Below are 26,174 nucleotides of genomic sequence, written 5' to 3'. Positions count from 1 at the left end.
TAGGTGCACAGATACTCCCCTAATACTCGCGCTGGGGCCTGCGCGTTGTGCTCGATTGGTAGAGCACAAGTGTTTATGGGAAGTAATTACCAGAATAATAAGGAAAATGCAGCTTTGGTGTTTAACCTTCTTTTTCTGCTTTTTTTTCCTTGTAGTTAAATTATTTGAAGTCATTGAAACAGAAAAAACTCTCTACTTAATAATGGAATATGCGAGTGGAGGTAAGTGCTTTTCTACTTATACCGCTTTCACATCTCCAATGCTGGATCCCACCCAGGGATTGGAAACGGGTCCTTCCAGGGTGGGATCCGGCATTGGAGACTAGTGCTGGCCGTCCGACCCGGCAGTATGCCGGGCCGATACCGGGTTATTTGTGCGATGTAGAAGGGATAATACAGAGACATTGTCATAGATAAAGTGGGGGCTCCACGTTTCTGTAATGATGATTTGTGATGCACATTGTGCTCTGCGGAGTCCTCTGATATTATGCGGCTCATGCTGCGAAACTGCAGTTGGTTTGCTTGTGCGTTGTAGGGGCTTAGAGTTATTTCTGTGAACTGAAACTAATCTGCTCATTGGTTCAAATGCAATCACCAAGCGTGTCTGAGGTGTGTTATCCAAGGAATGGAAACTGAACCAGTCTGGTCTCCCTGTAATGACTTTCAAAAATTATATATATAATATAGCAAAACGACCCGGCACTCTTAGTCCCTTGTTGAAAAGTATAGTGCTCACGGTGCCTTCCCTCAGGGTTGCAGCCCAGTAATATAGAAAGACAAAATGGGCGGCACTCAGTCTTATCTTCAATAGTAAAAGTGCAGTGACTTTATTGTCAACATAGACTTCAACGTTTCGGGGTCGCAGCCCCGTTGTCAGGATGCGACCCTGAAACGTTGAAGTCTGTTGACAATAAAGTCACTGCACTTTTACTATTGAAGATAAGACTCTGAGTGCCGCCCATTTTGTATATATATATGTGTGTGTGTATATGTATATATATATATATATATATATATATATATATATATATATATATATATATATATATATATATATATATATATATATATATATAGTGTGTATGTATGTATGTATATATATATATATATATATATATATATATGTATATATATATATATATATATATATATATATATATATATATATATATATATATATATATATATATATACACACACACACCTGAATACCCGTGATGTGCTATGAAATTGGAAGTATTTCCGTGCATATAACTGTAATTTTGAAGGCCTTCCTGGTACACTAATGTAACACCTGAGCTAGTTATGTAGACATGTTAGACCAGGGGTGGGCAATTATTTCAGCTGGGGGGCCACTTACACTTTCCAGCGAATACTCGAGGGCCGCACAGAAAATATCGTGACCACGCATCGCGTCGCATGGTACCTAAAATGTGCATACAATCCTTCGATTTATCTCACAGATGTAGTCGAAATTGAAGGATTGTACCTGATATCACACAAGTGTATGGGCTATATAACAGTTATCATCTTCCCTCCCGTTTATCCCCTCCCTCCAAGCATGTACCTTACTTAGGTGCACTTTCCCGAGCACAGAAGGTGCTGTGCCAGTGCTGCTGCATGTATTCAAACTGCCCGCCGCACGCCACCCACATAGACGCTGAGGTTTTACCTTTGGCTCCACCCCCAACAGCACCTGAGGTCACGGTAATCCGGCCAGCGGTACCCAACGTGACCAAGCTTCCTCAGTGGCACCGACGGCTGGAAGGCAATGCAGTGCAATGACAAGCAGCTCAGCCATTCGGGCCGCTTGTCATTGCACACTAATGGGAGGTAGGGGGCCGGGCAGGTTCAGTTCGCGGGCCATACTTTGCCCACCCCTGTGTTAGACGTTAATCTTTAATTTTGATATTTGCCCAGTAAAAAGGGTAGCGAATTGCCTTAAACATACTGTAAATACTTTGGGGCATTTTTAGGTGGGGGACACTTGTAAACATTGGCTGTATGGGAGCAGTTTTGGGGCTAATCTCATTCAGTGTTACCCCGAGCATAGCTAATCAGACCAGGAATGTTCCCAGCAATGGATGAGCGCACTATGTTACCAGGAGGCGGTGACCTGTCCATTTATGTGATATAATGATAGAAGTAGCAGGATACCCAGCAATGGATGAGTGCGCTGTGTTACCAGGAGGCGGTGACCTGTCCATTTATGTGATGTAATGATAGAAGTAGCAGGATACCCAGCAATGGATGAGTGCGCTGTGTTACCAGGAGGCGGTGACCTGTCCATTTATGTGATGTAATGATAGAAGTAGCAGGATACCCAGCAATGGATGAGTGCGTTGTGTTACCAGGAGGCGGTGACCTGTCCATTTATGTGATGTAATGATAGAAGTAGCAGGATACCCAGCAATGGATGAGTGCGCTGTGTTACCAGGAGGCGGTGACCTGTCCATTTATGTGATGTAATGATAGAAGTAGCAGGATACCCAGCAATGGATGAGTGCGCTGTGTTACCAGGAGGCGGTGACCTGTCCATTTATGTGATGTAATGATAGAAGTAGCAGGATACCCAGCAATGGATGAGCGCGCTGTGTTACCAGGAGGCGGTGACCTGTCCATTTATGTGATGTAATGATAGAAGTAGCAGGATACCCAGCAATGGATGAGTGCGCTGTTACCAGGAGGCGGTGACCTGTCCATTTATGTGATGTAATGATAGAAGTAGCAGGATACCCAGCAATGGATGAGTGCGCTGTGTTACCAGGAGGCGGTGACCTGTCCATTTATGTGATGTAATGGTAGAAGTAGCAGGATACCCAGCAATGGATGAGTGCGCTGTTACCAGGAGGCGGTGACCTGTCCATTTATGTGATGTAATGATAGAAGTAGCAGGATACCCAGCAATGGATGAGTGCGCTGTGTTACCAGGAGGCGGTGACCTGTCCATTTATGTGATGTAATGATAGAAGTAGCAGGATACCCAGCAATGGATGAGTGCGCTGTGTTACCAGGAGGCGGTGACCTGTCCATTTATGTGATGTAATGATAGAAGTAGCAGGATACCCAGCAATGGATGAGGGCGCTGTGTTACCAGGAGGCGGTGACCTGTCCATTTATGTGATGTAATCGTAGAAGTAGCAGGATACCCAGCAATGGATGAGTGCGCTGTGTTACCAGGAGGCGGTGACCTGTCCATTTATGTGATGTAATGATAGAAGTAGCAGGATACCCAGCAATGGATGAGTGCGCTGTGTTACCAGGAGGTGGTGACCTGTCCATTTATGTGATGTAATGATAGAAGTAGCAGGATACCCAGCAATGGATGAGTGCGCTGTGTTACCAGGAGGCGGTGACCTGTCCATTTATGTGATGTAATGGTAGAAGTAGCAGGATACCCAGCAATGGATGAGTGCGCTGTGTTACCAGGAGGCGGTGACCTGTCCATTTATGTGATGTAATGATAGAAGTAGCAGAATACCCAGCAATGGATGAGTGCGCTGTGTTACCAGGAGGCGGTGACCTGTCCATTTATGTGATGTAATGGTAGAAGTAGCAGGATACCCAGCAATGGATGAGTGCGCTGTGTTACCAGGAGGCGGTGACCTGTCCATTTATGAGATGTAATGGTAGAAGTAGCAGGATACCCAGCAATGGATGAGTGCGCTGTTACCAGGAGGCGGTGACCTGTCCATTTATGTGATGTAATGATAGAAGTAGCAGAATACCCAGCAATGGATGAGTGCGCTGTGTTACCAGGAGGCGGTGACCTGTCCATTTATGTGATGTAATGATAGAAGTAGCAGGATACCCAGCAATGGATGAGTGCGCTGTGTTACCAGGAGGCGGTGACCTGTCCATTTATGTGATGTAATGGTAGAAGTAGCAGGATACCCAGCAATGGATGAGTGCGCTGTTACCAGGAGGCGGTGACCTGTCCATTTATGTGATGTAATGGTAGAAGTAGCAGGATACCCAGCAATGGATGAGTGCGCTGTGTTACCAGGAGGCGGTGACCTGTCCATTTATGTGATGTAATGATAGAAGTAGCAGGATACCCAGCAATGGATGAGTGCGCTGTGTTACCAGGAGGCGGTGACCTGTCCATTTATGTGATGTAATGATAGAAGTAGCAAGATACCCAGCAATGGATGAGCGCGCTGTGTTACCAGGAGGCGGTGACCTGTCCATTTATGTGATGTAATGGTAGAAGTAGCAGGATACCCAGCAATGGATGAGCGCGCTGTGTTACCAGGAGGCGGTGACCTGTCCATTTATGTGATGTAATGGTAGAAGTAGCAGGATACCCAGCAATGGATGAGTGCGCTGTGTTACCAGGAGGCGGTGACCTGTCCATTTATGTGATGTAATGATAGAAGTAGCAGGATACCCAGCAATGGATGAGTGCGCTGTGTTACCAGGAGGCGGTGACCTGTCCATTTGTGATGTAATGATAGAAGTAGCAGGATACCCAGCAATGGATGAGTGCGCTGTGTTACCAGGAGGCGGTGACCTGTCCATTTATGTGATGTAATGGTAGAAGTAGCAGGATACCCAGCAATGGATGAGTGCGCTGTGTTACCAGGAGGCGGTGACCTGTCCATTTATGTGATGTAATGATAGAAGTAGCAGGATACCCAGCAATGAGATGCGGTTAATAACCTGGCTGTTAGGATACCGACGTTCAGTATCCAGACGCCAGAATCCCGCTGAAGTACCGGCACCCGGGGTCCCGAACCAAGCCCCCATATTACCACTCGGGTGATGGTCCACGTCGCCACCTGAGGGGGAATATAGTAGTGTGGAGGGCTAAGCAAAGCTTGCCTCCGGGCACGAAGTGTGGCGAGCAGGTTTCCTGCGCTCAATGTCGGGATTCCGGCATCAATCTCCTGACAGCCAGTGTTTCTTACCGAATCCCCAGTAACAGCTCGGCGATGAGACGCTCCTGTCCCACTGAATGTGGGAACATCTGAGTGCCAAGTATCTGTGAAGAAAACAAAGTTTGGAGTAGGGCGTGAACATGGGGCCTAATACAGACTGGATCGCGGCAGCGATCGCAGTCTGAAGCCCTTTGCAGAGTGCGGGTGCGCACCCCGAGAGCCCAGCAGCATCTCAGGGCTGCGATGGCCTCTGCCTGATTGACAGGCAGAGGCGGGAGGGGGTGCCAACTGTGTTAGAACGCCGTTAGTGGGGCGCAGTCTGGACAACGCAGCCGTGTCCGGACCATTCCAGGGGAGGGCTGTGGCGCCTGCATGATGTCACATTCAGCAGCTGCGACCCGCGACACGGCGGATAGCTGCCTGCCAGCGCAGCTAGGCTGCGCAGGCAGGGAGCTACTCGCCGGGTGCAAAATGCTTTTGCACCGTTGTGCGGTGGGGTGGGGGACCTGACAACTGGGGCGGACTAGCCCTGAGCTGGGCGCCCCCCCCCCCCCCCCCCCCCCCCACACACACACACACACACACACACACACACACACACACGTCGGAGAAACTGATGATAATGTGCTAAATTTAGCACATCCACGATCAGACCTGAATTACCCCCATAGAGCCAGTGTGAGACTGGCCGCTCAGTTTGGGCAGTGTTTTCCCAGCTCCCGGAAGTCCATCTCTCGTGTTCCGTGAGGTCTGCTCCACAAGCCCCGTCTGTATCAGCAGGCAGCCTTTATATTTCCATTGGTGCTCTCTGGTAATAAGTACTCTGCCCCTTTTTAAAATGTCATTCTAGAACAAGTGTTAGTATTTTGGCAGCAGCGCGGTGTGCGTGTGGTCAGCGGTGTGAATGAAGTACAGGGAGGGGAAGTTTATTTTACAGAGGAAAGTGCCAGAGCAAGAGTTCATGTTCTACATGTGGAGCTTTTTTGGCGTAACCTCAGATGTTCTTATTATGGTCTTGTTTGATATGTTGACATACTGCAGACGAATGATCTTAACGTTACAAACCTAGGGTGGTGGTTTGGTGTGTGGTGGGGAGGGAAGGGGGGGGGGGGGGTTCCTGTGAATTTTGTTTGCATTGCATGAGAGTATTGCCTGCAAGATTAGAACAGTGGCTTTTACTACGTTTAGTCTGGTAATCTATTTGTTGCTGACCGTTATGCAACATGATTTACTTACACTCATGGCTTGTTCTGATCATTCCGTGTTCAGTGTGTTGATGTGACAGGAATGACCTATAGTATATACTGATCCAATAGGAACTTGACCCTTTTTGGCTAATGTGCAGCACGTAAAAATACCCTCCATCTTTCTGGACGGATATCAATCCATTGGTGACTGAAAACTCGGCAGCAGTTTCTAAGCTTAATACTTTTCTTATTTTATACTTTTGACCTTTTTTAAATTTGCGTCAGATTTTCGCTTTAGTCCCACTTGCCCTTTATAAAATGAATATTGCATTCCCTGCACATCCTTAGAACACTGCTTTCTGGATTATACCGAAGTGTTACATTTTTGTGTTGATAAATAAATAAAGATTGACGTTGTAAATTAGACGTAGAAATCAGTTGTACTATGTTCTAACCTTCATGGATTGCAGATATTAGTGCGTGGAGCCCTAACACTAGTTGGGATGTCTAAGGCTGGGTGGGCACACACTTGCCGATGTGCACCCGATAAATCGTCCGAACCGGCGGATTAGAAGATATATCGTATAAATCGGCAAATGCTATATCGTTAAAGAAGCTCACTCCCGCGGGACGTTAACGATGTACGATATCTTTAGTTTTCAACTTGAAATCTAAAGATATTGTATGAGACGGCGTGCACTTAGCCTGGATGTGGGTGTATGCCGTCACTGACGAGACGCAGACGATATCGTTCAGTGTGTATGAATGATATTCTTTGCGGGGGGATCTTGCGCAATGTCACTGACATCAGCAAGTGTGTACCCAGCCTAAGTCCAGTGGTTGTAAAGATTTTTTTTATTTTAAATGTTAGACATGGGAGAAGATACAATGTAGAAAATCTTAAAAGTAAAGACAGGATAATTGGAATCTATAAAAAGGAGTGGGAAAGAGAAACACAAGGGTGACCGGTACTAGTATAACCGCATACTATAAAAAAAAATGTCTGCAAACCAAGCGCCATTTGGAACGTAGAGACACTGTTATGTAATGAAAACCGGAATCCTGAAATATCTAGATGGTAGCGATGTGTCCTGTAGGAAAAGGAGGTGAGGTGTGGCTGCTGTAGCCGGTGGCAGTTCGACCTCAATGCATAGTCTTGTGTTCAAGGATGTCGTATGAGCAGATGGTAATGCCTCCCACGTCACAGTTTGTGCTAAGTGACAGGGGGTACTCCATCCCTTACCACTGTAAAGCCATTTGCCAGATCTGAGCAATGGGTGGTGATAGCAAGAATTCCTCAGAGGTCATGGATGTTTTTCCAGCAGATGCGAATTTTAGTGCAAGTGCACTATATGTGCAGCAGGGTGCCTTGCTGGCCACGAGCATAAATCAGAGGAAATCCTTACAGATACTGTCATGTACAGGCCTAATCCATAGTGCACTGTACAGAGAATATGTAATCGCTCATGTGTGTTCTTGTGAACAGTAAAATCACTTGCATATCCAGTGATGCAATATACTCTACTCCTCATCATTGTTAGAAACTATTACATGCTCGTGGTTTTTGTTTTTTTTTTGGGGGGGGGGGTTTAGTGAAATAATCTGTACAATACCTTTTTAGCGTACCCAACATGTCGTGACTCTTCCCTTACGGAAATGGTAACGATTAGCTGAGTGTACAGCCGTTATCTTGTATGCATACCTTGCTGGTCCCTGCACAATATTGTATCAGGTTTGGGATAGTCCCGCCACGTTCTACTGGAACTCTGTACAACATGCTGAGAATGTCCTGAAACTAGTGTAACGTATAAGTGTGTTATGTGTACAGATAAACCATTTATTTCTATTTCGTCCTGAAGCAGCTACGTGGGCCGTGTTAATGTGCGTTGTTCTGGTATGGAGTCTGATCACCCTCCTCTTCTCACATTTCATCTCTCTCCTTTCCTCCTGGTTTCCTCTGCAGGGGAAGTGTTTGACTATTTAGTTGCACATGGAAGAATGAAGGAAAAGGAAGCAAGAGCCAAATTCCGGCAGGTGCGTAATGTGGGACATATTCCTTAGAAAACATAATAAATTATCTTATTCATACGCTATCCAAAATGGGTTTGGAAATATTTGTGTGTTTTTGTTAAATACGCTACCGAGAGTCCTATACTTTTATGTTGAAGTGAATGATAAAACGTGAAGGACAAGCTCCTGTAGTCTGGTTGTAGCAGCTGTAAATCCCAGGCACACTGGGGTTCATCCTTTTATATACTGTATACCCCCAGTGTTCATGTGATAGATGCCCCTCTGTCATGGACTGGGAAGCTGTGCTGCATTAATGTTCAGCTTGTGGATATTCGAGCACTTGTTGCGTTCCTAATGAATCGATTGAGCAACGTCCTTGTGAATGTGGGTTCAGCCTACAAAATGGCCGCCTCCAATTATATTTGCAAATGAAAAGTAGTTATAATGTATAGGAGAATAGGGGAACCCAACCATGTGCTTTGTTCATGTCCACATTTTCCTCTCACTGTACAGTGTGTATACAACCCACAAACTATAGGTTCTACCCCGTCACAGTGATCTGGTCATTTGGTGCATGGTCTGCTGTACAGTGGTGGTGATATTGGCTCGCTGGTGTACCCATAATCCTCTTCCTTACTTGTAACGTTTCTGTAGGTTATATTCCTTTGTGCTTCAGGTTGTAATATGGATGGAAATGTGCTGTATTGTAGTTTCAATCATGTCATGTTGAACCATCTGGGCAGAAGTCAAACGAAAGCAATTGAAAATCAATCCCTTAAATATCTGTAGGTAAAGGTATAAATCATCTACCCTGTTACAAGCAGTGTGTACTACCGCTGACTTCTTATATAGCGCACTGCGATTCCATTACTGTGGTATGTCGCCTGCTTTCTCATCTACACGGTTATCCTGGTTGTAGAACGACCACATAGGAGGCTACACATGGTCTTTGCTCACCCTCACCAAGCAGCCGTCTCTGCTTATACGTTAGAACTGGTCTGATGTCTTTGGAACTGTTCATGCTGCAATTTCCATATAAAATAACTATATAATGGTTTGTTACGTGGAACTATTGATAAACATCGCTTTCTTCTCTCAGTGATTGGTTAAATGATAAAACGGTTTTGTTTGGTTTTATTATCAGATTGTATCTGCAGTGCAATATTGCCATCAGAAACACATTGTGCATAGAGACCTTAAGGTAAGTAACATTATGTAACTCCTTATTGGACCAACATCACTTTAGTATCATTTACTGCAAACATTATTCAAGTGCGTACATTATAGAACATGGCTCTACAAGTGCATTCTCCAGTACCTGACTAATATAAATAGTTATGTATCTATATGTATTTATAGCTATTTTGTGGTACCTTCTGTGTTATGCTGGGATTTGTATCGTCTCTCCCTTCTTCCCAATAAAAGATGACAGAAGTGCTGTCTAGCCAGACTGATTGTCACAAGAACGTGTGGTGTGTCTTTGTACACACTCTAGAACGAATCTGTGGCATGGGACATCACATCAGATATCACACACAAGTCATTCAGAACTTGCTGGAGAGAGAGAGGTTTAGATATTAAGAACAAGATGTTTATGGTCTCACGTATGGTTATTTTTGTATGACTTCCGTTGCAGAATGGGTTCCCCTAACAAGGGGAGATCTGCTTTTAAGATTTAGCTTTTATGGAACTGCACTCCACAATTTTACAGGCAGAGAACCTTCTACTGGATGCAGACATGAACATTAAGATCGCAGACTTCGGGTTTAGCAACGAATTTACTGTGGGCAACAAACTGGACACGTTTTGCGGCAGCCCACCCTACGCTGCTCCGGAGCTCTTCCAGGGGAAGAAGTACGACGGGCCCGAGGTGGACGTTTGGAGCTTAGGGGTTATTCTCTACACTCTTGTCAGTGGTTCCTTACCCTTCGATGGTCAAAATTTAAAGGTACGTTTACCTCGCCTTCCAAATCCTGCTAATGTAGTTGCCTAGCATGTGAGACTAGCGTGACTTAGATATGCGCGGTCACTGCTTCCCTGCGTAATGTCCTAAATGACATGAGATATGGAGTGTGCAGCACGTGATCCCTGGCAGTAAGGAAGGATGCTGATATTAGGGGTATATGGGGCACCTATAAAAAGGGATATTTGTTTTATTGAGGAGATGGAAAATATTTGCATCCCCTGGAGTACTTGGAAATATGCTGCATCCACGTGCTATCTGAACTCCTTGTGTACACACATATATACATGTATGTGTGTCTATAGATATGTTTGTGTGTGTGTGTATTTACGTGTGTATGTATGTATGTGTATATATGTGTATATATATATATATATATATATATATATATATATATATATATATATATATATATATAAATATATAATTTTTTTACAAGAATGACTGGACTGTACGTTCCCCATGGCTTAATGCAATTCTAGATCTTTGTCCCTCTGTACGATTATTAGCTTACACGAATACTGAAGAAAACGAGAGATAAATGAATGTTCAGCAATTTGGGTTTGTGCACTGCTCCACGTGACTCTCCTGCCGCGGTCCACTCTGTGGAAGGGCCATTTGTAGTGAAAGGGAAATTAAACTGTTGCACAGTTCAAATCCACTTAAAAGTTGTATGTAGCCATTTCTATGTATTAAAACGTTTCCCTCCCACTGTTGCCCTACTCCTGCTATGTCTCCGGTGGTCTAGCGCGGTATGTGATGTGCGCCCTAGCAGAGACCGGTCACTTGGCGTATAACGTACCTCAGAGAGACGGAGCGCAGTAGCGCCAGGCTGAATTCAGGCGTTGGAACCTAGTACTAAGAAAATGTAGCTACGATGCTGATTGTATGCATTTGTTTCTTAATGAAGCACGTTTCATACTATGTTTATATAATCCTCCAGCCTCTTACATTGTGCGGATGGTATTGCCCGGCCTCATAATGTCACATCGGTGTAGAATGCTGCGGTCTGCCAGTCGGGAAAGCTCTGCCGTCTGATGACCCTCTAGCTCTTTCTTGACAATGTCCTCTCTTGTGTTAATGTTCCAGTGTAAATTTGGCTGCCAGATGTAATCTGTTGCTGCTGTTCTCCAGTACTTTGGCATTTGCTGTGTCCTTGAGATGTGGGAGTTTGCCAGACCGCTGGCTGAGGTGACTGTTACCTGCTCAGTGTAGCTGGTTTCGGTTTTCATCAGTGGTTTGGCAGTAAAAGCTGGAAACGTGTGATATGAAGCTTGTTATAGACTGTTTACAAGCACGGTAGATATCCGGCGCCCGCATACATCAGCAATCACAACATAACAATGTGCAGATCCTGATTTCTTCCCAGGTGTAAAGAGTCGCCAATCCCCCAATCTGCTCCCATACATGACAGATATTGTTCGGTGATTTACAGATAATTTTCAGCAAATACAGATGTGACAATCTGGAAAGGCTCATCAGTGTAGTAGTAACGGTCTGCAGATCTGATTGTTACCATACGCTAGCAATCTACAGCCCCAACTGATCTGTAAAATCCAGCATATTGAAGAACATGATTTAACAATCCCAATTGATTTTTGGTCTGAATCTGTGGACCCCATACATACGAGATGCGGTTGATATGCCGGCGGTAAGGATATCGACGCCGGAATTCTGACCACTGACAATGCCAGCTAACTGGTTATTTCCACTCGTGGGTGTCCACCACACCCATTGAGTGGGAATAAAACCCGTGGCAAGCCATTCTGGCGTCGGGGTCAGTATACTGCCCTCCAGGAGCCCGGCCGCCGGCATTTCAGCCCCAATCCCATACACACATTGCAGATTTATTTGCATAAACATCTGCAAAACTGCAAATTGCCCCAATGGATTTGCTGATGTATGGAGGGATTTAAGGTTTGCTGGCTGCTTGATAATGGAAGGTGGGGAATGATTGCACAGTTAGTTTGTGGGCTGAGCCAGACTGCACCAGGATGCAACGTATCCCTTCATTAGGTACCACTGGCTCATAGTGTGTAAGGCATCTTTACCTATATACTAATTCCGCGCACAGTGGCTGCCTCCATTCATGTAAAAGACAATACATTTTAAGCGGGTTTTTTTTTTTGTCATTTTGGAGAAAAGCGCTATACAAATAGCGTTCCTTATTATCCTGTTGCCTCAACTTTCATCCCATTGTTTCCTGATCTTGGAATAAAATCCCCTATCTCTAGGAATTAAGGGAACGAGTGCTGAGAGGGAAATACAGAATTCCCTTCTACATGTCTACAGACTGTGAAAATCTTCTCAAGCGTTTCCTGGTGCTAAACCCAACCAAGAGAGGCACTCTAGAGGTAAGCTGCTGTAATGTATGTACCAGCTGCCACACCTTGTGCGTTATCCAAGCTCCAAAATGTCCTGCCAGTTACTGTGTACCCTCTCCTTACTTGCGTGTTGTTTTTTTTGCCTGCCTTTCTCCTAGTTTTATCTTTAACCGTGCAGTTTTCATTGCATGCACGCTCCTAATCTGATATGCAGAAGAAGGGGTTGCCAGGTATTCGGGGGCTCACGTCTGTTCTTACTCCGCAGCTGCACTGAGCACGCGGTTTTCTGCACAAGCCAGCGCTGTGTGCGGCCAGAGTAACCATTATAGATTCGTGATTTACCTACTGGGGGGACACGCATGCATTGCCCACAACCTGCTACTCCTGTGCTGAAGACGGATTACTTCAAAGCAGGATCCCATGTGGCTAGTGTATCACTGCTGTATGGAGTAGGAGTTGTTACTTCTGGTCGACCACATAAGGGAATAATGGTTCTGTACAATTTGATAGTATATCCTTCAGAATATAAACTGAAGACATTTAAAATCAAATCACTCCCCATCCTCCAGCCACTAGAGCAGCATTTATCACTAGTAACGTCATGGACACCTACCCCCCGTGCTTAGTGCAGAAGGGGCCACTGATGGTTTGTGTACTCATTGCTAATTTGTGTGTGCTGCCTGTGTGTAAAGAGAAGGTGTATGACATGCCAGGAGAATGTGAACAGCCTTGTTTCTCTGACGTCCTAGTGGATGCTGGGACTCCGTAAGGACCATGGGGAATAGCGGCTCCGCAGGAGACAGGGCACAAAATAAAAGCTTAAGGATCAGGTGGTGTGCACTGGCTCCTCCCCCTATGACCCTCCTCCAAGCCTCAGTTAGATTTTTGTGCCCGGCCGAGAAGGGTGCAATCTAGGTGGCTCTCCTGAGCTGCTTAGAATAAAAGTTTAGTTAGGTTTTTTTATTTTCAGTGAGTCCTGCTGGCAACAGGCTCACTGCATCGTGGGACTAAGGGGAGAAGAAACGGACTCACCTGAGTGCAGAGTGGATCGGGTTTCTTAGGCTACTGGACACTAGCTCCAGAGGGACGATCACAGGTTCAGCCTGGATCGGTCACCGGAGCCGCGCCGCCGTCCCCCTTACAGAGCCAGAAGAGACGAAGAGGTCCGGTGAAATCGGCGGCAGAAGACATCCTGTCTTCAGACTAAGGTAGCGCACAGCACCGCAGCTGTGCGCCATTGCTCTCAGCACACTTCACACTCCGGTCACTGAGGGTGCAGGGCGCTGGGGGGGGAGCGCCCTGAGACGCAATATAACAGAATACCTTAGGTGGCAAAACAGAATACATCACATATAGCTCCTGGGCTATATGGATGTATTTTAATCCCCTGCCATTTTACACAAAAAAGCGGGAGATAAGGACGTCGTGAAGGGGCGGAGCCTATCTCCTCAGCACACAAGCGCCATTTTCCCTCACAGCTCCGCTGGAAGGACGGCTCCCTGACTCTCCCCTGCAGTCCTGCTTCAGAATCAGGGTAAAAAAGAGAAGGGGGGGCACGTTTGGCAGCAAATAAATATATTAACAGCAGCTATAAGGGAGTAACACTTATATAAGGTTATCCCTGTATATATATATAGCGCTGGGTGTGTGCTGGCAGACTCTCCCTCTGTCTCTCCAAAGGGCTAAGTGGGGTCCTGTCCTCTATCAGAGCATTGTCGGTACGCGTGTGTCGACATGTATGAGGAGGAAAATGATGTGGAGGCGGAGCAGTTGCCTGTGTTGGTGATGTCACCCCCTAGGGAGTAGACACCTGACTGGATGATTGTATTTAAACAATTAAGTGATAATGTCAGCAATTTGCAAAAAACTGTTGACGACATGAGACAGCCGGCAAATCAATTAGTGCCTGTCCAGGCGTCTCAGACACCGTCAGGGGCGCTAAAACGCCCGTTACCTCAGTGGGTCGACACAGACCCTGACACAGATACTGAGTCTAGTGTCGACGGTGACGAGACAAACGTAATGTCCAGTAGGGCCACACGTTACATGATCACGGCAATGAAAGAGGCATTGAACCTTTCTGACACTACAAGTACCACAAAGAAGGGTATTATGTGGGGTGAGAAAAAACTACCAATATTTTTTCCTGAGTCAGAGGAAATAAATGAGGTGTGTGAAAAAGCGTGGGTTTCCCCCGATAAAAAACAGCTAATTTCTAAAAAATTATTAGCATTATATCCTTTCCCGCCAGAGGTTAGGGCGCGTTGGGAAACACCCCCTAGGGTAGATAAGGCGCTCACACGTTTATCAAAACAAGTAGCGTTACCGTCTCCTGATACGGCTACCCTCAAAGAACCAGCTGATAGAAGGCTGGAAAATATCCTAAAAAGTATATACACACATACTGGTGTTATACTGCGACCAGCAATCGCCTCAGCCTGGATGTGCAGTGCTGGAGTCGCATGGTCGGATTCCCTGACCGAGAATATTGATACCCTGGATAGGGACAATATTTTGTTAACTATAGAACATTTAAAGGATGCATTACTATATATGCGTGATGCACAGAGGGATATTTGCACCCTGGCATCAAGAGTAAGTGCTATGTCCATCTCTGCCAGAAGAGCGTTATGGACGCGACAGTGGTCAGGGGATGCGGATTCCAAACGGCACATGGAAGTATTGCCGTATAAAGGGGAGGAGTTATTTGGGGCTGGTCTATCGGACCTGGTGGCCACGGCAACGGCTGGAAAATCCACCTTTTTACCCCAGGTCACTCCACATCAGCAGAAAAAGACACCGTCTTTTCAAACTCAGTCCTTTCGTTCCCATGAGTACAAGCGAGCAAAAGGCCATTCTTTTCTGCCCCGGGGCAGAGGAAGAGGAAAAAGACTGCACCATGCAGCCGCTTCACAGGAGCAGAAGCCCTCCCCTGCTTCTGCCAAGTCTTCAGCATGACGCTGGGGCTTTACAAGCAGACTCAGATATGGTGGGGGCCCGTCTCAAGAATTTCAACGCGCAGTGGGCTCACTCGCAAGTGGATCCCTGGATTCTACAGGTAGTATCGCAGGGGTACAAACTGGAATTCGAGGCGTTTCCCCCTCGTCGTTTCCTGAAGTCTGCTTTACCAAAGTCTCCCTCCGACAGGGAGGCAGTTTTGGAAGCCATTCACAAGCTGTATTCCCAGCAGGTGATAATCAAGGTACCCCTCCTGCAACAAGGAAAGGGGTATTATTCCACGCTGTTTGTGGTACCGAAGCCGGACGGCTCGGTGAGACCAATTTTAAATCTGAAATCCTTGAACACTTACATAAAAAGGTTCAAATTCAAGATGGAGTCACTCAGAGCAGTGATAGCAAACCTGGAAGAAGGGGACTATATGGTGTCTCTGGACATCAAGGATGCTTATCTCCACGTCCCGATATACCCTTCTCACCAAGGGTACCTCAGGTTTGTAGTACAAAACTGTCATTATCAGTTTCAGACGCTGCCGTTTGGATTGTCCACGGCACCTCGGGTCTTTACCAAGGTAATGGCCGAAATGATGATTCTTCTACGAAGAAAAGGCATTTTAATTATCCCTTACTTGGACGATCTCCCGATAAGGGCAAGATCCAGGGAACAGTTAGAAGTCGGAGTAGCACTATCTCAGGTAGTGTTACGTCAGCACGGGTGGATTCTAAATATTCCAAAATCGCAGCTGATTCCAACGACACGTCTACTGTTCCTAGGAATGATTCTGGACACAGTCCAGAAGAAGGTGTTTCTCCCGGAGGAGAAGGCCAGGGAGTTATCCGAGCTAGTCAGGAACCTCCTAAAACCAGGACAGGTCTCAGTGCATCAGTGCACGAGGGTCCTGGGGAAAATGGTGGCTTCTTACGAAGCGATTCCATTCGGAAGATTCCATGCAAGAACATTTCAGTGGGATCTACTGGACAAATGGTCCGGATCGCATCTGCAGATGCATCAGCGGATAACCCTGTCGCCAAGGACAAGGGTGTCTCTCCTGTGGTGGCTGCAGAGTGCTCATCTACTAGAGGGCCGCAGATTTGGCATTCAGGATTGGATCCTGGTAACCACGGATGCCAGCCTGAGAGGCTGGGGAGCAGTCACACAGGGAAGGAATTTCCAGGGCCTGTGGTCAAGCTTGGAAACGTCTCTTCATATAAACATTCTGGAACTAAGGGCCATTTACAATGCCCTAAGTCAAGCAAAACCTCTGCTTCAGGGTCAGGCGGTGTTGATCCAATCGGACAACATCACGTCAGTCGCCCACGTAAACAGACAGGGCGGCACGAGAAGCAGGAGGGCAATGGCAGAAGCTGCAAGGATTCTTCGCTGGGCGGAAAATCATGTGATAGCACTGTCAGCAGTATTCATTCCGGGAGTGGACAACTGGGAAGCAGACTTCCTCAGCAGACACGACCTTCACCCGGGAGAGTGGGGACTTCACCCAGAAGTCTTCCACCTGATTGTAAACCGTTGGGAAAAACCAAAGGTGGACATGATGGCGTCACGTCTAAACAAAAAACTGGACAGATATTGCGCCAGGTCAAGGGACCCTCAGGCAATAGCAGTGGACGCTCTGGTAACGCCGTGGGTGTACCAGTCAGTGTATGTGTTCCCTCCTCTGCCTCTCATACCAAAAGTACTGAGAATCATAAGAAGGAGAGGAGTAAGAACTATACTCGTGGTTCCGGATTGGCCAAGACGGACTTGGTACCCGGAACTTCAAGAGATGCTCACGGACGAACCGTGGCCTCTACCTCTAAGAAAGGACCTGCTACTGCAGGGGCCTTGCCTGTTCCAGGACTTACCGCGGCTGCGTTTGACGGCATGGCGGTTGAACGCCGGATCCTGAGGGAAAAAGGCATTCCAGAAGAAGTCATCCCTACTCTGGTCAAAGCCAGGAAGGACGTAACCGCAAAACATTATCACCGCATTTGGCGTAAATATGTTGCGTGGTGTGAGGCCAAGAAGGCCCCTACAGAGGAATTTCAACTGGGTCGTTTCCTTCATTTCCTGCAAACAGGACTGTCTATGGGCCTAAAATTAGGGTCCATTAAGGTTCAAATTTCGGCCCTGTCGATTTTCTTCCAGAAAGAACTGGCTTCAGTACCTGAAGTTCAGACATTTGTAAAAGGGGTGCTGCACATACAGCCTCCTTTTGTGCCTCCAGTGGCACCTTGGGATCTCAATGTGGTGTTGAGTTTTCTAAAGTCACATTGGTTTGAACCACTTTCCACTGTGGACTTAAAATATCTCACATGGAAGGTGTCGATGCTGTTAGCCTTGGCTTCAGCCAGGCGTGTGTCAGAATTGGCGGCTTTATCATATAAAAGCCCTTACTTAATTTTTCATTCTGACAGGGCGGAATTGAGGACTCGTCCTCAATTTCTACCTAAGGTGGTTTCTGCATTTCACATGAACCAACCTATTGTGGTACCTGCGGCTACCAGGGACTTAGAGGACTCTAAGTTGCTTGACGTTGTCAGGGCCTTGAAAATATATGTTTCCAGGACGGCTGGAGTCAGAAAATCTGACTCGCTGTTTATCCTGTATGCACCCAACAAGCTGGGTGCTCCTGCTTCTAAGCAGACGATTGCTCGTTGGATTTGTAGTACAATTCAGCTTGCACATTCTGTGGCAGGATTGCCACAGCCAAAATCAGTAAAAGCCCATTCCACAAGGAAAGTGGGCTCATCTTGGGCGGCTGCCCGAGGGGTCTCGGCTTTACAACTTTGCCGAGCAGCTACTTGGTCAGGGGCAAACACGTTTGCTAAATTCTACAAATTTGATACCCTGGCTGAGGAGGACCTGGAGTTCTCTCATTCGGTGCTGCAGAGTCATCCGCACTCTCCCGCCCGTTTGGGAGCTTTGGTATAATCCCCATGGTCCTTACGGAGTCCCAGCATCCACTAGGACGTCAGAGAAAATAAGATTTTACTTACCGATAAATCTATTTCTCGTAGTCCGTAGTGGATGCTGGGCGCCCATCCCTAGTGCGGATTGTCTGCAATACTTGTATATAGTTATTGGTACAAAGATTCGGGTTATTATTGTTGTGAGCCATCTTTTCAGAGGCTCCTTTGCGTTTATCATACTGTTAACTGGGTTCAGATCACAAGTTGTACGGTGTGATTGGTGTGGCTGGTATGAGTCTTACCCGGGATTCAATATCCTTCCTTATTATGTACGCTCGTCCGGGCACAGTATCCTAACTGAGGCTTGGAGGAGGGTCATAGGGGGAGGAGCCAGTGCACACCACCTGATCCTTAAGCTTTTATTTTGTGCCCTGTCTCCTGCGGAGCCGCTATTCCCCATGGTCCTTACGGAGTCCCAGCATCCACTACGGACTACGAGAAATAGATTTATCGGTAAGTAAAATCTTATTTTCTCTTACGTCCTAGAGGATGCTGGGGACTCCGTAAGGACCATGGGGTATACATGGGCTCCGCAGGAGACATGGGCACTCTAAAGACTTTAGATGGGTGTGCACTGGCTCCTCCCTCTATGCCCCTCCTCCAGACCTCAGTTAGATCCTGTGCCCAGAGGAGACTGGGTGCACTGCAGGGGAGCTCTACTGAGTTTCTCTGAAAAGACTTGTTAGGTTTTTTATTTTCAGGGAGCCCTGCTGGCAACAGGCTCCCTGCATCGTGGGACTGAGGGGAGAGAAGCAGACCTACTTAACTGATAGGCTCTGCTGCTTAGGCTACTGGACACCATTAGCTCCATAGGGTCGGAACACAGGTGTCGTCCTCGCTGTTCGTCCCGGAGCCGCGCCACCGTCCTCCTCACAGAGACGGAAGATAGAAGCCGGGTGAGTATAAGAAGAAAGAAGTCTTCACAGGCGGCAGAAGACTTCAGATCTTCACTGTACGGGTGCAGGGCGCAGGGGGGGCGCCCTGGGCAGCAATATTCACCTCAAGGGACACTGGCTAATATATTAGATACTGCGGAGGCAGTATATTGAAAACCCCCGCCAGTATAAAGCATTTGAGCGGGACCGAAGCCCGCTGTTGAGGGGGCGGAGCTTGATCCTCCAGCACTAACCAGCGCCATTTTTCTCCACAGCAAGCTGCAGAGAAGCTGCTCCCCGGACTCTCCCATGCTGAGCAAGTACAGAGGGCAAAAAAGAGGAGGGGGGGGCACATTTAATTGGCGCAGTGAGTGTATTATTTATTCTATAAAAGAGCGCTGTACAGTCTGGGATTTTATTCCAGTGGCGCTGAGTGTGTGCTGGCATACTCTCTCTATCTCTCCAAAGGGCTTTATTGGGGGGCTGTCCCCATAATTGTATATCCCAGTGTGTGTGGGAGTGTCAGTACGTGTGTGTCGACATGTCTGAAGCGGAAGGCTTGTCTAAGAAGGAGGTAGAGCAGATTGTGGTGTCTCCGTCGGCGACGCCGACACCTGGTTGGTTGGATATGTGGAATGTTTTTAAATGCAAATGTGTCTTTATTACATAAAAGATTGGACAAAGCAGAGTCTAGAGAAAAAGCAGGGAGTCAATCCATGGCTTTGACTGTGTCACAAGGCCCTTCGGGCTCTCATAAACGTCCCCTGTCCCAGGTAGCAGACACTGATACCGACACGAATTCTGACTCCAGTGTCGACTACGATGATGCGAAGTTACACCCAAGGGTGGCCAAAAGTATTCATTATATGATTATTGCAATAAAAGATGTTTTGCATATCACAGAGGACCCCTCGGTGCCTGACACGAGGGTCTGCATGTTTAAGGAAAAGAAACCTGAGGTAACCTTTCCTCCATCTCATGAACTGAATGAATTATTTGAAAAAGCTTGGGAAACTCCGGACAAGAAACTGCAGATTCCCAAGAGAATTATTATGGCGTATCCTTTCCCCGCACAGGACAGGTTACGGTGGGAATCCTCGCCCAGGGTGAACAAGGCTTTGACGCGCTTGTCCAAAAAGGTGGCGCTACCGTCTCCAGACACGGCAGCCCTCAAGGATCCTGGTGATCGCAGACAGGAGACTACCTTAAAATAAATTTATACACATACGGGTGCCTTGCTCAGACCGGCAGTAGCGTCTGCATGGTTATGTAGCGCAATAGCAGCATGGGCAGATAACTTGTCATCTGACATTGACACCCTAGATAAGGATAGCATTTTATTGACCTTGGGTCATATTAAAGACACAGCGTTATATATGAGAGACGCTGCGAGAGACGTTTGGTTCAAGAGCCAATGCCATGGCAATTTCTGCTAGGCGAGCCCTGTGGACCCGCCAATGGACGGGGGATGCCGATTCAAAGAGACATATGGAAACTTTGCCTTACAAGGGTGAGGTTTTATTTGGTGAGGGCCTCGCGGACCTGGTTTCCACAGCTACCGCGGGTAAATCTTCTTTTTTGCCTTATGTTCCCCCACAGTAAAAGAAAACACCTCAATATCAGATGCAGCCCTTTCGGTCGCATAAGTCCAGAAGAGGTCGGGGCTCGTCCTTCCTCGCCAGAGGTAGGGGTAGAGGGAAAAGAATGCCTGCTACGGCTAGTTCCCAGGAACAGAAGTCATCCCCGGCTTCTACAAAATCCACCGCATGACACTGGGGCTCCACTGCGGGAGTCCGCGCCGGTGGGGGCACGTCTTCGACTCTTCAGCCAGGTCTGGGTTCTGTCAGATTTAGATCCTTGAGCGATAGAAATTGTATCCCAAGGCTACAAACTGGAATTCGAAGAATTGCCTCCTCACCGATTTTTCAAGTCTGCTTTGCCAGCTTCTACCCCACAGAGGGAAATAGTTTTAGCTGCAATACTAAAGCTGTGTCGACAGCAGGTGATTATCAAGGTTCCCCTAATACAACAGGGGAAAGGGTACTATTCAACCCTATTTGTGGTCCTGAAACCGGATGGCTCGGTCAGACCCATTCTGAATCTAAAATCCCTAAACCTGTATCTAAAGAGGTTCAAATTCAAGATGGAATCTCTCCGGGCAGTGATCTCCAGCCTGGAAGGGGGGGATTTTATGGTATCACTAGACATAAAGGATGCATACCTTCATGTCCCCATTTATCCTCCTCATCAGGCGTACCTGATATTCGCTGTACAGGATTGTCATTACCAGTTTCAGACGTTGCCGTTTGGGCTGTCCACAGCCCCGAGGATTTTCACCAAGGTAATGGCGGAAATTATGGTGCTCCTACGCAGGCAAGGAGTCACAATTATCCCATACTTGGACGATCTCCTGATAAAAGCGAGATCGAGAGATCAGTTGCTGAAAAGCGTGTCACTCTCCCTGAGAGTGCTGCAGCAACACGGCTGGATCCTAAATCTGCCAAAGTCGCAGTTGATTCCAACGACTCGGCTATCATTTTTAGGCATGATTCTGGACACGGAAAAGAAGAGGGTTTTTCTCCCAACGGAAAAAGCCCTGGAACTGCAGAGCATGGTCAGAGACCTGTTAAAGCCAAAAAGAGTGTCAGTTCATCAATGCACTCGAGTACTGGGAAAGATGGTGGCGGCCTACGAGGCGATCCCCTTCGGCAGGTTCCATGCGAGGACATTTCAGTGGGACCTTCTGGACAAGTGGTCGGGGTCCCATCTACAAATACATCAGAAAATAAGCCTGTCCCCCAGGTCCAGGGTGTCTCTCCTGTGGTGGCTGCAGAGTGCTCACCTTCTAGAGGGTCACAGGTTCGGCATTCAAGACTGGGTTCTGATTCAATCGGACAACGTCACAGCAGTGGCTCATGTAAACCGCCAGGGCGGGACAAGGAGCAGAGTGGCAATGGCGGAAGCCACTAGGATTCTTCGCTGGGCGGAAAATCACGTAAGCACGCTGTCAGCAGTCTTCATTCCGGGAGTGGACAACTGGGAAGCAGACTTCCTCAGCAGACACAATCTCCATCCAGGAGAGTGGGGTCTTCATCAAGAAGCTTTTGCAGAGATGACAAGTCGTTGGGGGCTTCCTCAAATAGACATGATGGCGTCACGCCTCAACAAGAAACTTTGGAGGTATTGTTCCAGGTCAAGGGACCCTCAGGCTGTAGCGGTAGACGCCCTGGTGACACCGTGGGTGTTTCCGTCGGTCTATGTCTTCCCTCCTCTTCCACTCATCTCAAAAATACTGAGAATCCTAAGACGAAAAAGAGTCCAGACAATACTAATTGTTCCGGATTGGCCTCGAAGGGCCTGGTATTCAGATCTTCAGAAAATGCTCACAGAAGATCCGTGGCCTCTTCCTCCCAGGGAGGACCTGTTGCAGCAGGGGCCCTGCGTGTTCCAAGACTTACCGCGGTTACGTTTGACGGCATGGTGGTTGAACGCCAAATCCTAGCTAGGAAAGGTATTCCGGGGGATGTCATCCCTACTCTGATAAAAGCTAGGAAGGAGGTGACAGCAAAACATTATCACTGTATCTGGAGGAAATATGTATCTTGGTGTGAAGCCAAGAATGCTCCTACGGAAGATTTCCATCTGGGCCGTTTTCTCCACTTTCTACAGACAGGAGTGGATATGGGCATGAAGTTAGGCTCCATTAAGGTGCAGATTTCGGCCCTGTCAATATTCTTTCAGAAGGAATTTGCTTCTCTCCCAGAAGTCCAGACTTTTGTAAAGGGAGTGCTGCACATCCAGCCTCCTTTTGTGCCCCCAGTGGTGCCATGGGACCTTAAACGTGGTGTCACAGTTCCTTAAGTCACACTGGTTTGAACCTCTTCAAACAGTTGAGTTAAAATTTCTCACTTGGAAAGTGGTCATGTTGTTAGCCTTGGCATCTGCAAGGCGGGTGTCCGAATTGGCGGCTTTGTTTCACAAAAGCCCCTATCTGATTTTCCATGTGGATAGAGCAGAGTTGAGGACTCGTCCTCAATTTCTGCCTAAGGTGGTTTCATCGTTTCATATGAACCAACCTATTGTGGTGCCTGTGGCTACGGGTGACTTGGAGGATTCCAAGTCTCTTGATGTAGTCAGGGCCTTAAAAGTTAATGTAGCCAGGACGGCTCGGGTTAGCAAAACAGAGGCACTGTTTGTCCTGTATGCAGCCAACAAGGTTGGCGCTCCTGCTTCAAAGCAGACTATCGCCCGCTGGATCTGTAATACGATTCAGCAGGCTCATTCTACGGCTGGATTGCCGTTACCAAATTCGGTAAAGGCCCATTCCACTAGGAAGGTGGGCTCTTCTTGGGCGGCTGCCCGAGGTGTCTCGGCATTACAACTTGCCGAGCAGCTACTTGGTCGGGTTCAAACACTTTTGCTAAATTCTATAAGTTTGATACCTTGGCTGATGAGGACCTCATGTTTGCTCAATCTGTGCTGCAGAGTAGTCCACACTCTCCCGCCCGGTCTGGAGCTTTGGTATAATCCCCATGGTCCTTACGGAGTCCCCAGCATCCTCTAGGACGTAAGAGAAAATAAGATTTTAAACCTACTGGTAAATCTTTTTCTCCTAGTCCGTAGAGGATGCTGGGCGCCCGTCCCAGTGCAGACTAAATTCTGCAAGGCTTGTATATAGTTATTGCTTACATAAGTTATGTTACAGTTTTGATCAGTCTCTGGCTGATGCTGTTTTGTTTCATACTGTTGACTGGTTCCTATATTCCATGTTGTATGGTGTGGGCTGGTATGTATCTTACCCTTAGATTAACAAAAATTCTTTCCTCGTACTGTCCGTCTCCTCTGGGCACAGTTCTTTAACTGAGGTCTGGAGGAGGGCCATAGAAGGAGGAGCCAATGCACACCCATCTAAAGTCTTTAGAGTGCCCATGTCTCCTGCGGAGCCAGTCTATACCCCATGGTCCTTACGGAGTCCCCAGCATCCTCTACGGACTACGAGAAATAGAATTATCGGTAAGTAAATTCTTATTTTTTTTCATTGTTATCTGTGTTAAATGAGCCATGTTGTTTCCTCTCCTGCCACCCTGTTGTCTGTTTCTAACCCAGCAAATAATGAAGGACAGATGGATCAATGCGGGACACGAAGAGGATGAGCTGAAACCATTTGTGGAGCCAGAGCTTGATATTGCGGACCAGAAACGAATAGGTAATCAATAGCATGGGGACAAGTCCAATGTCAGAAGCGCTTCTAGAATGTGTTTTGTGTATAAATCCGTTCATTTATTTTTTTATTAGAAGATGAAAGAGCAGAGAAAAGCCTTGTTACTAGTACATGGAACAGCGGATCTAACGTTTTATACACAAAGCTTTAATGAGCAGAACTGTAGGGTCCCCAGGTCAGAAGCACACGGCCTCGTTAGCCTTGCACTGTGATGCGTGTATGCAGGGTGAACTGAAGGGTATCCGGTACTTAGGTCGACGGTACTACTGGTCGACCTGCATATGTCAAAATGGTCTATAGATTTACATGTAAAAAGGTCTGCATGCGTTTTTCACATTTTTATTTTTTGAGCATTTCCATACTTTACGATCCACGTGGACTACACAGTGCACAAATTGGGATTCCCGGTCACTTTATGAAGAAAACGACACCAAAAAAACTTTAAAAAACTCTTTTCGACCTAGTGACCATGTCGACCTATTTCAGGTGTCGACCTAGTGACTGTCTATGCTATGATCCACACCCGAACAGAAGGCAGCGCTGTGTTTGCAATTCTCACGGTAGCTCCGTGCAGTTGGCAGCGATCGGCAAGAGACAGCGGTGTTAGAATTTGGCATTTCTTGTGGCGCTATCCCAGAGAGAGAACCCAGTGTAGTTTTTACAGTTGAGTTCTATGTAGACCCCAGACATTGGACCCCACTCAGTACCGCGGATTGGTGGTAAGGGGCCTTTGGAGTAAATCATGGGTGAAACATCTTTATTAGGTACAAATAAATACTATATCCAAATATATGTAAATTGCTTATGTTCAATATTTCGGCTGCAGATCCCTGGACACGTTGAAGAGGCTTCACAAGTTGTGTGAGCAGTGACCAGTGGACTATAGAAAGGGTTTGTGCTGGTCACATGACCTCTGCGGTAACTTTATATTCTAATACATATATGGTCTGGGACAAGATTTTGCCAAGAACGCAACAATAACAGTTAGGGTGGCTTACTGGAAAGTGGGAAACTGATGGCGATGCAAGTGGCAGTCTGGACCAAATTGTCCCGTCTTCACGTACTGAGCCCGGAAATTCCGGATTAATATGCATTACTATGTGTCGGGGCCTCCAATAAATGTGTGTGTATATAATGTGTGTGTGTGTGTATGTTTGTTTCTTTTTTGTCAAGGGGTTTTGTATAGGAATGTAAATCCAGGAGAATAGCTTCAATCTGGTGTTTGTCTGCTTTTAGATATAATGGTTGGAATGGGATATTCGAGGGAAGAGATACAAGAATCCCTTAGCAAAATGAAATACGATGAGATCACCGCTACATACCTGTTACTTGGAAGAAAATCAACAGAGGTAAAAGAAATGTCGTCATACCTTCTATAAAAGCTTTGTGTATATTGACTCGTATCTCAGGTCACAGAGTTAAAGGGTCTGGTTTGATTGTTCTTGCAAAAGTCAGCACTACCTACCGCGCTCAGCAGATTAAAGGGCCTGTATTTGAGCGTTAGCATAAAATGTGTAGGTGTTATTTCCGTAATGCAAAAGTACATCTCTGTATCATAAAGGGTTCTAACTGTGGTGGGTGGGGGTGGGGCGCTACAGTGCCTGCAGGGGATGGGGCACGGTTATGGCTTTTGATAGCAGAGTGAGCGGGGGGCAAAACCATGTGCACTGCAGGGGAGGCAGATGTAACATGTGCAGAGAGAGTTAGATGTGGGTCGGGTGTGTTCAAATTGAAATCTAAATTGCAATGTAAAAATAAAGCAGCCAGTATTTACCCTGCACAGAAACCATT

At 46.8% G+C, this 26,174-nt stretch overlaps 1 protein-coding gene across 11 annotated transcripts in view; it reads left to right on the top strand.

Annotated features, from left to right (window-relative positions):
* The window catches only part of MARK3 (microtubule affinity regulating kinase 3), a 106,715-nt gene that overhangs the window by 57,890 nt on the left and 22,651 nt on the right, over nucleotides 1–26,174 (top strand). For all 11 annotated transcript variants that reach the window (XM_063948533.1, XM_063948531.1, XM_063948532.1 and 8 more), the window contains exons 5-11: nucleotides 156–221; nucleotides 8,030–8,100; nucleotides 9,221–9,277; nucleotides 9,788–10,024; nucleotides 12,274–12,393; nucleotides 24,269–24,368; nucleotides 25,620–25,732. In XM_063948533.1, coding sequence (XP_063804603.1) covers nucleotides 156–221; nucleotides 8,030–8,100; nucleotides 9,221–9,277; nucleotides 9,788–10,024; nucleotides 12,274–12,393; nucleotides 24,269–24,368; nucleotides 25,620–25,732 — 764 coding nt within the window. The remainder of the gene's footprint in view (nucleotides 1–155; nucleotides 222–8,029; nucleotides 8,101–9,220; nucleotides 9,278–9,787; nucleotides 10,025–12,273; nucleotides 12,394–24,268; nucleotides 24,369–25,619; nucleotides 25,733–26,174) is intronic.

This window comes from Pseudophryne corroboree, chromosome 12 (assembly GCF_028390025.1).
Source record: "Pseudophryne corroboree isolate aPseCor3 chromosome 12, aPseCor3.hap2, whole genome shotgun sequence".
NCBI classification, from domain to species: domain Eukaryota; kingdom Metazoa; phylum Chordata; class Amphibia; order Anura; family Myobatrachidae; genus Pseudophryne; species Pseudophryne corroboree.
Note: the sequence above shows the minus strand (reverse complement) of the source record. Positions and strands in the feature narration are given on the sequence as shown.